This window comes from Acipenser ruthenus, chromosome 24 (assembly GCF_902713425.1).
Source record: "Acipenser ruthenus chromosome 24, fAciRut3.2 maternal haplotype, whole genome shotgun sequence".
NCBI classification, from domain to species: domain Eukaryota; kingdom Metazoa; phylum Chordata; class Actinopteri; order Acipenseriformes; family Acipenseridae; genus Acipenser; species Acipenser ruthenus.
The window spans coordinates 21,273,619-21,290,536 of record NC_081212.1 but is presented as its reverse complement, the minus strand read 5'-3'; the positions used below and the strand labels follow the sequence as shown (position 1 = coordinate 21,290,536).

Here is a 16,918-nt window from a genome sequence, read left to right as displayed (position 1 = left end):
AAGGAAAAACTTTAAAACCCACTTTATTACTGGCTTCAAAAAGCATTTTCAACACAGAAAGCATGGTCACGGGCTATGCTGTACATTTACTTCTTTCAAAAAAGGCATGGGATGAGCCAACATTAGTTTCCCACTATGACAAATTATGATAATGTTATGGTTTGGGATTCGGTTAGGTGAATGGATTGTATTACTTTATTTTTTTAAAATTGAAGTAAAAAAAATCACAAAATTAACATGACAGGACATATGGTGATAATCAAAGAAGTGCAGTCTGGTGACTTTATTGCCATATTATAGGGAATGACTGGGTTTGCTATGAACAGCTCCTTGAATAAGTATGAGGCAGGCCTGATTCAATCTTGGAAAGTCTTGTTTCATTAACATTATGCTCCATATTTGGTATGACAACTGCAGTCAACTGCAATATCTGAAAACACAATATAATCTGCCAATGATGCAATTTAGAGAGAATGTTCGTAAAAATAAACATCAGCAGTTCACTGACAACTGAAATACAGAAGAAGTCAAATTCCACACACACTGCCTGGCTGGGGCTGACCTTAGGGGCCCCCAGATAAGGATCTCACGTGTCTTCTGTTGAGGCCACTGTTGAAGTTTTAAAATATATAAATAGAGAGAAAGAGAGAGGAAAAAATAAGAGTGGATTGAAACACATTTTCTCCTGTTGTTCGGAGTTTATTACTACCAATTATTATTTAAGTATTAATATTTGTAAAAAATTAAAACTGCATGCTGATTGAGCAAAATTTCAACAGCTTTTCATGACAATATTTGTATTATTGTTACCCTAGAAAACTTTTTGTTGTTTATTTATGCAGAGCCCAAAAAAATAATTTATACAATAAATAACAGCAGCCTCTGCATTTACTTGAGTGTCTGATGACCAAGAGAGCAAATGTCATCCGAAGTGACCAAAACTGCGTATATGCAGAGTCTGCTGTTTATTATTTGTTTTTTTCAGAGGTGTTTTTAAATGCAGTATGTGAAGGTGCTATTTTGTCAATGCATTATACTGCTGTCAATCAGCTGTCTTTCACAGTTCTGATCACATGATCATAACAGTGAATTACAAGACAGAACCTTAAATAACAGTACGTCCTTTTATGAAAGGGGCTAACTCTATAATAGGGAGACAAAACCGAAAATTACTTATAAGGTAACAGTATCCTGGGAGACAGTCAGCATGGTTTTAGGAAAGGGAGATTGTGTCTAACTAACCTGCTTGTGAGGATGCAACCTCGACAATGGATAATTGCAAAGCATATGACACGTTTTCCAGAAAGATTTTGACAAAGTCCCGCATAGAAGATTACTTCTCAAACTGAACGCAGTAGGGATTCATGGAAATGCCTGCACATGGATAAGGGAGTGGTTAACATGTAGAAAACAGAAAGTACTGATTAGAGGAGAAACCTCAAAATGGAGTGAGGTAACCAGTGGAGTACCACAGGGATCAGTATTAGGCCCTCTGCTCTTCCTAATCTACATTAATGACTTAGATTCTGGTATAGTAAGCAAACTTGTTAAATTTGCACACATCACAAAAATAGGAGGAGTGGCAAACACCGTTGCAGCAGCAAAGGTCATTCAAAATGATCTAGACAGCATTCAGAACTAGGAAAACACATGGCAAATGACATTTAATATAGAAAAGTGCATGGTACTGCACGCAGACAATAAAAAAAGTCCATTATAAATACCATATGGGAGATATTGAAATTGAAGAAGGAATCTATGAAAAAGATCTAGGAGTTTGTTGACTCAGAAATGTCTTCATCTAGAAAATGTGTGGAAGCTATACAAAAGGCCAACAAAATGCTCGGATATATATTGAAAAGTATTGAATTTAAATCAAGGGAAGTAATGTTAAAACTTTACAATACATTAGTAAGACCTGATCTAGAATATTGTGTTCAGTTCTGGTCACCTCGCCACAAAAAGGATATTGCTGCTCTAGAAAAGAGTGCAAAGAAGAGCGACCAGAATTATTCCTGGTTTAAAAGGCATGTAATATGCAGACAGGCTAAAATAATTGTATCTATTCAGTCTTGAACAAAGAAGACTATGTGGCGATCTGATTCAAGCATTCAAAATTCTAAAAGGTATTGACAATGTCGACCCGGTGGACTTTTTCGACCTGAAAAAAGAAACACGGACCAGGGGTCACAAAGGGAGATTGGATAAAGGGGCATTCAGAACAGAAAATAGGAGGCACCTTTTTACACAGAGAATTGTGGGAGTCTGGAACGTAATGTTATTGAAGCCGACACCCTGGGATGCTTCAAGAACCTGCTTGATGAGATTCTGGGATCAATAAGCTACTAACAACCAAAACGAGCAAGATGGGCCGAATGGCCTCCTCTCGTAACCTTTTTTATGTTCTAATATAAAACTATTAATTGTTAAAATAACAATAATAATATAAGCATACAAATGGAATAACATTAGCCTATAAATAGAGACTAAGTAGTTGACTGTGGGTACAGTCCATAATTTGCTATAGCTCAACTGCTGGGTGTCATTTACCAAGTACAAATTAAATATTATATAACAAATACAATAAATACATATTCAGAAGATACACACAATTTAAATTGCATGAAACAATACACAGTGTTCTTTTAGGACACTGCACCAACATAACTGTTACTTTCTGTATATCAGAAAAAGTTAATAAAGAAAGGTAACGTTAATCCCAAAGAATGACTAACCTTAGAAAACATTTCCATGTCAAAATGAAATTCCTGAGACCTTTACAACTTTATTCACACGGTAACATAGTGTGCATAGGTGTGAATTACTGAACTGGAAATTTTTTTAAAAAAAGAGTCTGGTTTTAGACAGAGTCTGGTCTCTTTAAAATGCCAAATTTTGTAGTTCAAAGCAACCTCAAAAGCGAAATTCCAATATTTATGAAATCATGCCGGCCAGTATATGTTCAAGATATTGACACATTCTGTAAAATAATATACTTTAAAATGTGATGTATTTTTTATTCTCTACAAGTTAACAGATGGCTTTAAAACAGCAGAAAGGAATCAAGAGAGACACATCTGTTATTGTGCTTAATCGTTCCAGTGTAGATACCAGCAATAATAAACTATAGAAGGCTTCATATAGAACACCTCCAACAATCACAAGAAAGCAGTCTCTAACCAGTTATTGACAATACATTCTACTAGTTTGTTTATTTCATTCAACAGTAACTAAAAATGCCTGTAAAATATTTAACTGAACTGAAACAAAAGTTACCTAGATTTTATAAAATGGGTTAATAGTGGTGTATCCATTGGCACCAAATTGATGCACTCAAAATTAGACATGCATACTTTACAAGCTGTGTCTCAGATCTCCCTAGTTATAGTACATCAGTTTTGCCTAATTCTACAACTTTGATATTAAGAGGAAGTATAATATTGCTTGCAAAATCAATCTGTAACTTTAGACAAGGTCCAAAGTGCTCAACCAGTGCCAAATGTGGTGCAAACTGCATTTTGGTGTAAGGACTTTTTTTTTTTTTATAAATCAGGCACATAGTTAAGGTGTTCAGATTAGGCTGAAAAACCGAACCAACATCGATTCCAGACCGATATGACTATCCACACTAACTCTCAGATTGGTCTGAGACCAGTTCAACTCAGGCCTGCTGGAGAGTACTCAGATCAGCTTTCGATAGGACAGTTTTCACAAGATCAGTTCAAATAGGTTCTAGAATGGTTTGCCTTTCCAGCTTCATATTACTTGATTGTTTGGTTCTAGTTTTGTAACAAAAAAATAAAAAAATTGTCTCCTTTCAAAAAATATGAAATATCTAAGACTGTAGGTTATTTGAAAAATGGACTCCCTGTTTGTACACTGTAACTAGTCTGTTATTCAAAAAACATGTATTTTAATGACTTAACATCACATATTAGGAAAAAAAAGGGTTAACATTTTTATTAAATACCAGATGATGCAGATATATCAGAAATGTAAAGACTGCTATATTAAATGACTGTTATACTGGGATCTGTCATGTTTCTATGGGACTGGGTAACTGTTGGATTACATCACAAAAGCTCAAAAAAGAACTGCTGTTTCAGTGTATATCACTTTTCCTTTTAAATTTTCCAGACATTTTGATAAACATGTTTTGACCTTTCTTAGAAAGACCACTTTAGAATTGTTCTCAGAACTACAAACATAAAAGAACCTTGAAAACAACAGATAAGCCTCTTTGATGAATCTCATAATATATTAGGTGTTACACCAAGAAAATGAATACAAACTTTTAAGTGCAAGCCCTATAAGGAAAATACTTTAAGTGCATTGTAAAGCACATATCACTCGATGTCCTATGAGAACAGATGCTGTTCTTAAAACTGCTGTTCAATCATTAAATCTGGAAACATTTTTGTTTATATAACAGAACTGAATTATAACATTTTACAGCTTTTTCCAATGCTTTCTTACTAACATTTACAAAGCTTTTTGTTTTTTTTAACCGACCTTTCATAATATACATAATATTTTTTTTTTTTTAGTTTTCACTAAATAAATTACTGTGGGTTCTGTTTTTGTCCAACAGCCCTGTAGAAAAAACTGCTTTCACATGAAAACGGAAATTCCTGTGCTTCAGACAATTTCAAAGAACAGGTGATCGTCATAAGCATGTGGCCTACACCACAGGCTTCTGTACTTTTTATGACCATATGATACTGCTTTCATTATACATAACATTGTTTAGTTTTTTTGTTTTTTAATAAGTTTGTTGTTTTGAAATACAGTAGCACCCCCATCTGTCTATAAAGAATGATGCAGTAATGTTTAATTCTGTCCTTAATTGTTTTACTATAGGGATTAAGATAAACTTCTGCTCAGGAATTGAGTACACCTTTTATCAATACTAATATTAACACATGTGGTTCTGATTTTAACAAAAAAGATTAAGACAAAAGTTTGTGGGCATCACTTACAACCACTTGAGATTGATCTGGTCGTGGGCACTTTTTCCATCTCTCGAGCTCTGGCAACTAATTGGTATAACCACTTCAGATTCCATTTCTTCCAAATAAATGGCAAAGGTTTTATCCCTAAGAAATGCACAAAAAGAAACATGCAAACCTAAAGCATTAGTTTTTAAATGAAATACTGAAAGGTGATTTTGAAGTTGCCTAACCTTATACTGTATAATGATAATTAACATGAACATGAAAATACATATAAGTCCCGCCTGCAAGAAGGTCTATTGGAATGTGAAAGATTTAGTCTTTGTCCCTCCCACTAGCACTGCCCACTACACCTGAACAAGCTCTCTATGATATGTGGTCAAATAGAAAGAAAGCATTATATAAAGTGACATCTAAAAACATCAATATCATTTGGTCCACACTGTACGATCATTTGCACAAATGCAAATACAACTCACACAATATTGTGTTCATTGTAGCAAAAACAAATAATCTTACAAAATATGGAAAAATCAAAGCTACAATGAATTTGTATTTGTCAGGAAGATTACATATAGTCTTGTATGTCAACTAATAACTGATCAAAAAGAGTTGACTCAAGATTTAAGAAACGTTTCAATACAGCACAGAAAACATACCTGAAACCCAAAGGCAGATCAGGTCAGTCAGTTCAGTTTTAAAATCGTCACCAAAGTGATTGTGGGACATTGAAAATGCTTCATAGAATGCAGAGAAAATGGCCTGAGCTAAACAATCAGCATATACCTTGAACAAAAAAAAAAAAAAAACATAAGTTTGTTAAAACCAGCTTAGTCTGACAGAATCAAATTAACTAATTTGAGCATTTTTCCCTACAAACTGCATGAACAGAGATGCTGTTTTGCTTTACTGTATTGTAGTTGATCAACAATAATTCTAGACTGAAAAGACACATTCCATTTTAAACTATTCCATGTAGCTCAAATCTCATTGTACTCAACTGTAAGCATTCCCATACAGGTTGTGTGTTAAAATACTAACACAATATTGAATTTGTATTTAATGTACCTGAAAAAACTTGTCCTTTACATCTAAATGCACAGTCAGTAAAAGGGACACAAAGCTGTCAGCAATTCGATTGAACAGAAGGTCCTGATCTTCTTGATTAGGCTTTAAGAGGAAAGAAGATGTCAGTTACATACCATTTACTGTCAATTAGATCAACAAAGAGGGCCATTACTTTGAAAAACACAGTCATCATCATCACAATAGACCCTTCAATAGCCATTGCAACTTAAAATGATGGTGTGTGTACTAACTAACGCCCTGGTGCTGGTAATATTCATCCAACTATGTAACTATAAAACAGCTTTTGAAATTGTAAGCAATGTATGTATCTATTACTTAATATGATGCAAAGAGTTACTGCAAATAAAAAATGTAAAAAAGTTTCTATAATATAGTTTACCTTGAACTTATGAAGGAAGTACCACCAAAATCCATCCTTAAAGACTGCAACAGATGCTTCAGACAGGAAGAATGTTTTCCAAATCTTTAAAAAGGCAGCCTGAGGACACAAATGCTGTATTTAGTTTATTTCAATTATTTTTTAAATAACTACTGTAGTAATATAAATCTAATGGGTTAACCGCCACTAAGATGATTTTTGAGTGTACATTTTACAGTGGTAATGTTTTGATCTAACTGGTTTTCAGTCAGGTTGTGGACCTTGGCTGTATCTGACTTTCTACCAAGTTTCAGGTTGTTATTTGAAAATTTGTAAATACAGTAACTATGTAGGTAAAGGACAACAGACAAATAATACGTGGTCATAAAAATGAGCAATTCCAGCCTGCCCGATTTACTGTTTTATCATGAACTATTATGTAATTATATATTATATATATATATTTTTTATTTAGTAGTCGCCAATTGTTTTTATAATTTTTTCTCCCAATATGGAATAGCCCATTATTTTTAGGCTCACCGCCACCACCCCTGCGCTGACTCGGGAGCGGTGAAGACGAACACACGCTGTCCTCCGAAGCGTGTGCCGTCAGCCCACTGCTTCTATATCACACTGCTGGCCCACCATGCAGCCACCTCAGAGCTACAGCGTCGGAGGACAACGCAGCTCTGGGCAGCTTACAGGCATGCCTACCTGTTTATTGCCTCAATAAAACAGGGGGGAAATCCTCTTTGCTCAAACTCATGTCTACCCCTAAAAATGTAAATATTATATATATAATAACAAAAGACAGGGACAGGACACATTTGTTACACGTGTATGCTTGGCATGCAAGTGTGCATGCAGTCATGTTCCATTAAAACAGTAAAAAAGCTTTACCATCACAGAAACAAAATACAGCAAAAATCTGCTTTATATCCCACTGAAACCATCTGGCTTTAGACAGATGACAGGAAATTAACATTTGCCACAATAAATAAACATAACACTCCTTCAACACACAGGAATTCCAGAAAAAATACAGAATGAATGTTCTAAATAGTAGTAGACACAGTATTTGTTCATCTTTGAAAATTATGGTTTTGGCACCTACACTAAATGTAGGTTTGAAATTCATGGAGTCTACATGGACTGTCTATCTAACACATCTCCAAAATTCATCTCAAAACTTATTTTTGTAATTAAAAACATTACTCACCCTGTTACATTTTAAAAGGTGGGCTTTTTTCTTTTTTTAAGAACTTTCATAATTCTACAGTTTTACAAGTAGTTCTGTGTCTTTTCAGAATAAATGTTATATAACATTTTAATATTGTTTTACTATGGTGAAACATACTTGTGATTTTGGACAATATTTTGTAGCAATTGCAACTTCTTTTATAAAGGGGAAAAAAAGGTGGTTACTGTTAAGTGATCTTGAACTTAGCAAGATTTATAAACAAAAATATATCTTTCCAAATTATAATCATACTCTCTACTTCTTGATTTTAAGAAAAAAAAGATAAGTTAAAAACAGTACAATACATCAGGTAAAATATCTTCTGAGTTTTTATTGCATTCCTATTTTAATGCAATATCTTTAATCCCATCAACTGTCAAAATGAAGACCAAAGCCAAGAAGTATAATTCATAATGTTACGAGTAAGCATATTCACTTAAAACTTGAGAGTAATATGTTGGCAAATTGCAGGGCCTTCATTTATCATCAGGCTCAAAGGCCAAGCTGATTCTTACTTTTTGCATTAGGTCTGCCAGATGGCTATTGAGAAGCCTGTTGATTCATAACATACAGTAATGCGAGGTAAGATTAATTTAGTGAAACAAGTGGGAAGAAGACAACCTTGCTAAACTGAACCTCCAAAGAAGCATAAAACAAGAATGCAATATTTGAAAAGTCAGACATTACTGTCTGATGAACAGTCAAAATGCTATAGCAAGAAGGACATTACTGGTATATCCTTTTAAAGAGCGAGAAGCATAGAAATTAGTTTGAAAGCAGTTTGTGTTTATTGCTGTGGTTATGATTGTTTTACAATAGAAGTCAATGACAAATTACCCAAACCCCCCCCCAAAAAATATTATGTATGTAGGACAACTGATTTATTAAATAGCATGTGTTATATGTATGTTTATGCATACATTTAAAATCTCTTTCAACGTAGGCCAAATCGCCAATTAAATATTGTGTTAATTTCACACACAACACTTATGGGAATGCGTACTGCAGTTTATCATCCTCACCTTGATGAAATGAAAACCAATACATTAAGGGGGTGACACGCAAAGCGAAATCGTGTTTAGCAGCCGTAAAGTCAGATTTTACCGTCCGCTAAAAATGCAGCATATGTAAAGAATGGTGTTCACCTGCCGTTCTGCACCCACTATCAAATTTGCACTTTTCCATCATTAATCCATCAAGATTATACTGAAATGCATTCAAATGAAGAAAAGAGCTTAGAATTGGGCGGGATCGGGATACTAAGTGGGCGCAAACATTATAATGTGATATAAGAATTTTGCCTTGCACTTAGGCAATTGCTGGCCCTCCAAAAACTTTACACCTCTTCTTACAAGGTGCAAACCAGTAGAGAAGCGAGTAACTAAGAGCTGTATAAAAGCACACACCTGCAGAGACCTGTCATTGGCTTCATGGTGGCTGCTGTGGTACACTTCCTGATGTGTTTCTTGTTGAGGAGAGGCATGAACACGTTCGCAGGAGAAGGGCAAAGCGAAGAAGTCCGGTCACTCCGGTCATCCTTACCCTCATAGCTGAATTAAGGGATGAGCTAGACCCCAACGTCAATCTAGGGACCACTATCCCTGCACATGTGAAAGTGCTGTGTTCTCTGCACTACTTAGCCTCTGGTTCCTTTCAGACAGTTGGAATGTCTGGAGGGATAGCCCAACCCACCTTTTCCAGAGTGCTAAGCATATTTCTGGATGTCATGCTGAAAAGGGCAGGCCAATACATATTATTTCCTAAGGATACTAGCATAACTGATGTTGGCTGAGGCTTTTTCAAACAACTCTGTTTCTCTGCTAAGTGACCTCAGCCGTAAGGACTCTCAGCTCCTTCTCAGAAAACTTTTCTTTTCCGTGCATCAAGAGGGCTTTGCTGCCCTTCCTCTAACATTTTCATGCTCCACAAATGTCATACAGCGACTACTGCTCTCTGTACTCCTAGCTCTGCAAGTGCGGTTGCAAAACAAACCGATGTGCTCTTAGAGACCCTCATTATCATAACTGCAGCTCATTATTTGTGCGTGTTGAGTAATTTGCAAATAAGTAATTAAGCTTACAAAGGGTGCAGTGCAAAATAATTGCCTGGCCGCAATGCAATTTGAATTTTGTATCTACAATTATTTACAATGTGCCTATACAGTACTTACATCACCCCCTAAGTATCAGGAATAATTACCTTGAACACTGTATGATCACAACTTGTGTGTATATTTAAAGAATAGAGATATAATCAAAGGATTTCTGTACTAGGACTTACTAGATTAATATCAAGATGTTAACACAATTACAAGTACGTACATTAAAATGCTGGGCTTCTGAAATACAGTTTAACAGCTGTACTGCATCTAGTTGGCCTGGCAGATCAGTTAATTCATGAGGAGCAAAACCTGGGAAACTGCAGACCTAAAATAAAAAAACAGTTCAAATAATCAGCTGCTAAATACTACGTATTTACTATGTATTTAGTTTCTACCACTTTAGGAACACACAAATCTTATATTTAGAGAACATTTCCTGATTCTGAATAGATTTTAGACAAAATGTCTTCATTTTACATGCAACAAAACAAAACATATTGTACCATGGGATAAGGGTATATATTATTGTACAAAATTAATTTAACTTACAAATACTTAAGAAAACTGAATTTACTTGGGAGCCAAGCAAGATATATATATTTTTTTTTATCATATTAACATTAAATATAATTATTATTTTTTTAACATTAAATACAGTATTGATATGAACAACTATAAATAGCAGGTGAGAAAAAACAAAGTCTAATACAAAACAACATTTAAATATAATTTAGATTATAATTTCACAGCAAAGACGTACCATAACATTTGTATTTCTTGTTATAGCTGTAGCTTTCTAAAACAAATGTAAAAAAGAAGAAAAATATTTTAGTCTTCAATAAAAATAAAAAATAAAAATATATATATAAAAATATATATATATTAGAAAGATAATAAAAATGTATGCATTAAAATGCTGTTTTACAGCGTTTTCCTTATGGATGATAACATTAGGTAACCACTCAGAAAGGCTGAGCTTGTCATGCTGAAAGGAAATGAGGCATAGAGATAATTAATTTGACCTCCGGTACAAAAAGTAATATAGTTATTTAAGAAACGAACATTAACATGATCAATTTTGTCATTGAATATGTGTTTGTTCAAATAGTCTAATGTTTGTTCCAGCACTAAATTAAAATAAACAGAGGAAAATATACATCCTAACATTACATTTGATACTTAAATCCACCCCTCATCAGTGTTATGACTTCATTTGTTTCTTACATTTTTTACCTCAGGTTTTAGACCTGCATTGTACTAATCATACCTTTCTGAGCTGTTGGCAAGACCCAGTTAGAGCACCTGAAATGCCTTTTAGAAAACCTAAAAGGAAACAAAAAACACAGGTATTAGAAATAAACAGAAAAAATACAAATTATTAATTAAATACCTACTTTTTGGCAATCATTTTTGCATCCCAGAATTGTAGTTTGTTTATTAATGCTTCCATGATTTGTACCCTGAAAGGCAATGGTTCTTTGAAGAAATTAAAAATGTAAACCACCTTGTTTATCACAAGCTGTTAATTCAGCTAAAAAGTACTTGTAGTAGAACAGTACCAGCCTGATATTAAATTGCATACAATGTGAAGATGTGACAGCCTCTTAATTAGCAAAAGACAACATGTGGTATGCATGTCCAAGGTCACATGGTACCTAATTTATTTTTCAACAGAATATGTTTATGCCAAAATGACAAAGCTCAATTTTTATAACATTCATAATGAAAGTAGTAATATGTAAAGAAAATAACTGAATTACTCTCCGATGGCTGGCCTTTGATCTTGGGTTTTGTTTTACAGATCAATATTTTTGAAGCATGATCTTCTAACTGTGAGGATACTGTATTGAGCCTTTGCTCCATAGAATCGATAACCTCCATTGGAAAGGGTGCATTTTTGCAGAGATAATCTGCAATAGCATTAGGTGATCTGTAAACTGCTAGTTCTCCTGTTATTTGTAGATCTTCTTCAAGGGTGATGGGCCAGGCAGTCTGAAAAAATGTTAGAATAGTTTTTAAAAAAAAAGTAGTTTATTTGCTTATTTTACATTTTATGTTATTCCATATAATATGCTTTACAGTCCAAGCTGTCTCAGGATGTAGAGATTTGTTTTTCAGTTTGCATGTGCCAATATATAATTTATTTGCAATTGAATATTATTGTAGGAGACTTCTAGGTGAAGCTGAAACAATATACATTTTCAGAGAAATCCAAGATTATTCCCATAGGCATGCCAAACTAAAAATGCCATTAATCAAATCACAATTTGGCAAACACATGTTGTTCATTCAGTCTTAACTAATATTTTCGGTATCTTTAAAATATCTGTTTTCATACCTCATAGGAAAGTCAACGAAGGCTATGCGTGTAAAGTCTTTACCAACAATATCAGTATCCAGTGCACTGTTCTGAGTGTTAAATGAGCTAGCCCAGGTACATGGGATCTGCTGGGGATTTGTATTGTACTGGCAGGTTAGTTTAGGACTATGGTTACACATACTAATCCTGGCTCTTATAGCACAATGTTCCTAGCTATACTTTCCTGTTGGCTTTAAAGAATAATAAAGATAGGAAACGCATAACACAAGATATACTATGTAATTCTAAATGTTAAATGCGCTTCTTAAGACACTGCGTTGTAACAATGGTATGTCTTACCAGCTTTTGAAACTGTAAAAATTCTTCAAAGGTTGTTGGAGGTTCTTGCATTTTCTGCAGACTGTAGACAGCAAACATGATTACTGTAAAACGTCCAAACTTTTCACCAGCTTTTTATTTGCATTATTTAGCCTCTGTACATACTCGATAACAACATAAAAACTAAACACTTTGCATTTGTCTAATGCTTGCCTGTAGCGACCCGTCAGTGAATCTAAACAATTTCGTATTTGTTTTTAACTTTGTGAATATAAAACGTGTATGTAACTTACCGGGTAGGCTACTCTAATCAACACAGTTAAATAAATAAAAAGCATTTGTTTACACGTACTTAAAAACCAAACTAATGGTTTTATCTGTTTTATATACAAAACTCTCGCACAACCATTTCAGCAGTTACTAAGCAACCAAGCAACCTCTGTCTTCCGGTGTGTTGGTAACACTTAAAACGGACGTAAGAAACACTTCCGGTAATTTCTCTGGTATGTTCTTTGCTGAATTCAGATTTTTTTCTTTATTTGTTTCATTTTATTTTGTTTTTTTTTAACACGTATGCTATACTATTGAACAAAAATCATTAAAAATAAAAGAAATATAAAAACTGTTGTCGCTTTGCAGAGATATTAAGGTAAAATAGTAATAATCTTCAGTCGATGTTGCTTGCTTTTTGTAAATGTTGTTGTTGTTGTTACACACCTAGGTAATGATAAATAATGTGTATTGCAACTTTTAAAACTTTAACCGGATTTACAGGCGGAAGATTGTGTTGCAATAAATGTTAGGGTAAAATAAGTGATTGTAGTGCATGTTTCAATAAGGATATACGTGCTCAAATTGACAGTCGTGTTTCTTCAAATTTTACGGTATTTGGTTCATGTATATTGTGTATTGCAAATCCAACGTTATGAATACATAATAATTTCTTGCTGTCTCAATGTATTTTCAGAAAGAATCTTGAGTTACTGAGATGTCATCAACCCCAATGGCTTCCTTAACAGAATCAAACACTTTAGATTTCCCTGACAATCACACTAAAACGTCAGCAAGTTTGAGTGATTCAACAAGCAAAGTTAACGAGCCTTTACAGAACCTTCACTTGGCATCTCATGAGGTACTTGAAAGAGCGCAGACGGCTGGAAGATCAAAGTGTTCAAAATGTAGTGGCTCAAGGATGTTTTATTGTTACACGTGTTGCTCTTTAGTAGGAGTGAGCCAGGAAGAGATCCCCAAAGTCAAGGTTAGTTCAACAACATGGTTTTACTGTACATTGTATATACTAATGTGCAAGCAGAATTGGAAAGTCATTTTTTCACTTTTATCTTTGGGCATATATATATATATATATATATATATATATATATATATATATATATATAATTTACAGGAGGTCAGTCCTTAAACATGTACTGTAGCAGAGTTATGACAAAAGCATCTCATATATAACGTAGACAAAAGGAAGCCCAGCAGTGGTAAAACTATATAAACAAATGCTTTCTGTAATGTGTTACATGTTTAAGACATATACTTGTCTACTTGACTTATAGTTTTAAAGCTGTAAATGTTCAAAGTTATGGATGGACTATTTTTCAGCTTCCACTGAAGATCGATATTATCAAACATCCTAATGAAACTGATGGTAAGAGCACAGCGGTACATGCTAAACTCATTTCACCAGATGATGTTAGTATTTATACATACCCCTGCATTCCTGAATATGAAGATAAAAGGCACGAAGTAAGTATATATTTTGCTGTTTTTTTCTTTTTTTTTGTCAACTACAGGTATATATTTAAATATAGCAGCCTTGATAATGATTGTCTCCTAGCAGTGTATAGAGCAAAGTATTTGTGCTAAAATGTATTTTTGGCTTATGCCTTCATACACTGAATACTGTTGAAACCAAAAGAACAAGTTAACAGTACCTGAGAATTGTTTGTAATATTTTACCCCCACCAAAACCCACAAGCACAAATAGGAGATATACTCTTCACTGTTAAAGGGTAGATGGTTCTTATTTGTGTTTAAATCCTTGTATAACTTTAAAACTCCTAATCAAGTGAAAATAAGGATTATGTAACATAATCAATATGTCAAAAATCTAAACTGAACTCTCCAGGTGTCATTGAATCTGTATTGACTCGATGATTTTACTGTATTTTAGGTTGTGTTAGTTTTCCCAGGTCCAGATTCAGTTACAGTAGAAGACATTACCAATCGGCTTTTAAGGCTTGCTGACAGGGACTCTCCGTGTCTCCAAGACCACCACAGATCAGCAGAAGAACCTGCTCCTAAAAGGATGAAGCAAGACACAACAGCAGAAGATGGTGAAGTCCCTTCTCCGAAGAAAGAAGCAGAGCAAGGGAGGCATAAGCACCTTCTGAAAAGAGTTGTGTTTATTGACAGTACCTGGAATCAGACCAATAAAATAGTTACTGACGAACGACTTCAAGGTAATGGAATTTGTATTAAAAAATGAATAAATCAAAAGCATTCTTCCTGTTATTGTGAATATAAAGATTACACATTTAGCAGCTCATCTTTGAATGCACTGTGGAATCATTGCATCAATCACATATCCCAGGTTTACCTGGACTCCCAGGTACTGTCAAAGGCTCTAGAAGTCCAGCTGTGTTTTATCCTAGTGGAGTGTAGATTGACCTGATCAACCCCCTCGTCTCTTTAGTTTATCTCTGATGCATGAAAACGTAAATGTTGCTGGTGTTTAGATCCACATCTGTCAAGATCAATGGAATAGACCCCATTGTCCATTTAGGGATCTCTCTTTTATCTTTTAATACCTGGCATTGTATTGTGTAAATAATGTAGGCTACATTCATAGGATTATATGTAGCTAATACAAGTAATCCAATCATATTAAATCCAGAGAGCATTGGAATTAAGAAATGTTGAAAAGTAAGTATTTCGGATATTATTTGTTTCATATTTTATTTATTTATTTTTTTTAGCTTTGCTTCAAGTGGAATTGAAAACAAGGAAAACCTGTTTTTGGCGTCATCAGAAGGGATCCCCTGAAACGTACCTCTCCACTATTGAGGCTATTTACTATTTCCTGATAGACTTCCACCAGCAGTGTTTATCAGAAGAATATCACGGAGAATATGACAATCTCCTGTTTTTCTATTCATACATGTACAAGCTCATCAACAAAGCCAAGCATGCCGCTGGGAAACTTTGACTTCATAACACACTATACTGCAGGTGCCAGCTTTAACCAGTCTTGTTGAATAATGGATTTTCATTTTCAACTTTTTTTTTTCTTTTTTTTTTTTTTACTGGTTAATTGTAAGCACACAAGTGACGCATTCCTTGTAAAATTCTAACTAGTTATCAGACATTGAACATTGTATAAACAGTTGCTATCAGCATTTTACAGATTCTGAAGAGGGATAAATACAAGCTGATGAAGGAATTACAATAATGTTTTTAAAGAGCTCCAAATCAGGTTTTCGGTGTGTGTCATTTGATTATAGTGCCTGGGTGTACTGACCCAGTAGGATTAAAAGTCAGTTTGGGACTGTGAAGAATGATGGGTGGGTATTGCAGTACAGATGTTTAAAAATAATAGCTATGATTAATACATGGTCATACCCACAATAAACACATCTTTTATAATGAGGTTTACATGAGGTTTTGACATCACACAAGGGATGATGCAATACGTATAAACGTGGTAGTGTATTGAGGTGAATGCCTCACACAGTGTTCTGTTTTGAATTAAAATAAGGTCATCATCTTTCAAATTAAATTCATTTTCCCTCATTAAATGTTACAGGCCACCATAGGCAACTATCAATCACTCAAACAAGAATCGCATTAGCTCATGTAAAAGGATGGTTAGTGGGTTTAAAAAAAACATTTGAACTTTAAACTTTCAAAGTATTTGTTTAATTTAAGTCAGGTTCACCAACTGTGATCAGAGCTAAATTGCACATACCTGTATGCATTTTTTAAAAAAAATATATGCTAGTTACTTGTAACGTTCAACAGATTTTTTGTCCATTTGTCTAGGAAAGTCAGAGTGATTGAGTGGTTGATATTTTGTGACAATAGGGTACTAAACAGCTTAATAGCCCTTTGTTTAAAATACTTTTGCCTTTTGAATCGGTGGTTGAACTTGTGCATCACCTAAAGCCGTGCTATGCTTGAGTTGCACTCCCATTTATTTTTAATCTTTTCAATATTATTCCTGTCAAATCTTCTTGCTTCCTAACATCGCTTAGTGCAATTTCCTAATGTACAGAAAATGGGTTTTGTTGTAGTGTCTGCCGGCATTGTTACAACTGATGTAAGTTTCAAATTATAATTTTAACCTACAAATATCACATACAATGCAAAGCCTGTAACTTTATGAGCAAAACTGGAAGACAAGTGAATTATTTAATGACAGCTTCCCCTCTACCTTTCCTTATTTATTTCTCCAAATGTATTTTTTGTTTCCAGCATAAGAGTGGAATTGTATAGCCAGTGTATTATTCACTTTGAAACTGGGCATAACATT

General features: G+C 34.2%; 2 protein-coding genes across 6 annotated transcripts in view; one reads left to right on the top strand and one right to left on the bottom strand.

The window, feature by feature from the left end:
* LOC117429481 (protein FAM227B-like) overlaps positions 1–12,821 on the bottom strand; it is a 46,111-nt gene extending 33,290 nt beyond the window's left edge. For 2 of the 3 annotated variants that reach the window (XR_009308428.1, XM_058998669.1), the window contains exons 1-10: positions 12,672–12,821; positions 12,400–12,460; positions 11,501–11,732; positions 11,008–11,063; positions 10,501–10,536; positions 9,961–10,065; positions 6,421–6,519; positions 6,021–6,122; positions 5,612–5,738; positions 4,980–5,096 (exon numbers count right to left, since the gene is read on the bottom strand). Coding sequence is in view for 2 of the 3 variants with exons in the window: in XM_058998669.1 (XP_058854652.1) it covers positions 4,980–5,096; positions 5,612–5,738; positions 6,021–6,122; positions 6,421–6,519; positions 9,961–10,065; positions 10,501–10,536; positions 11,008–11,063; positions 11,501–11,732; positions 12,400–12,450 (925 nt within the window). In the remaining variant the exon portion in view is untranslated. The remainder of the gene's footprint in view (positions 1–4,979; positions 5,097–5,611; positions 5,739–6,020; positions 6,123–6,420; positions 6,520–9,960; positions 10,066–10,500; positions 10,537–11,007; positions 11,064–11,500; positions 11,733–12,399; positions 12,461–12,671) is intronic. The other variant, XM_058998670.1, reaches the window with a different exon arrangement.
* Positions 12,816–16,838, top strand: LOC117429486 (tRNA-uridine aminocarboxypropyltransferase 1-like). Of its 3 annotated transcripts, none has more exons than XM_034049009.2 (5): positions 12,816–12,881; positions 13,346–13,636; positions 13,990–14,133; positions 14,561–14,849; positions 15,366–16,838. In XM_034049009.2, the coding sequence occupies exons 2-5, from the start codon at positions 13,367–13,369 to the stop codon at positions 15,593–15,595; spliced, it is 933 nt and encodes a 310-aa protein (XP_033904900.1). In that variant the 5' UTR covers positions 12,816–12,881; positions 13,346–13,366; the 3' UTR covers positions 15,596–16,838. The 3 variants fall into 3 exon arrangements, with proteins under 3 accessions (XP_033904900.1, XP_033904901.1, XP_058854657.1); XM_034049010.2 differs by lacking the exon at positions 12,816–12,881 and adding an exon at positions 12,889–13,027; XM_058998674.1 differs by lacking the exons at positions 12,816–12,881; positions 13,990–14,133 and adding an exon at positions 12,893–13,027.
* Positions 16,839–16,918: the final 80 nt, after the last annotated feature.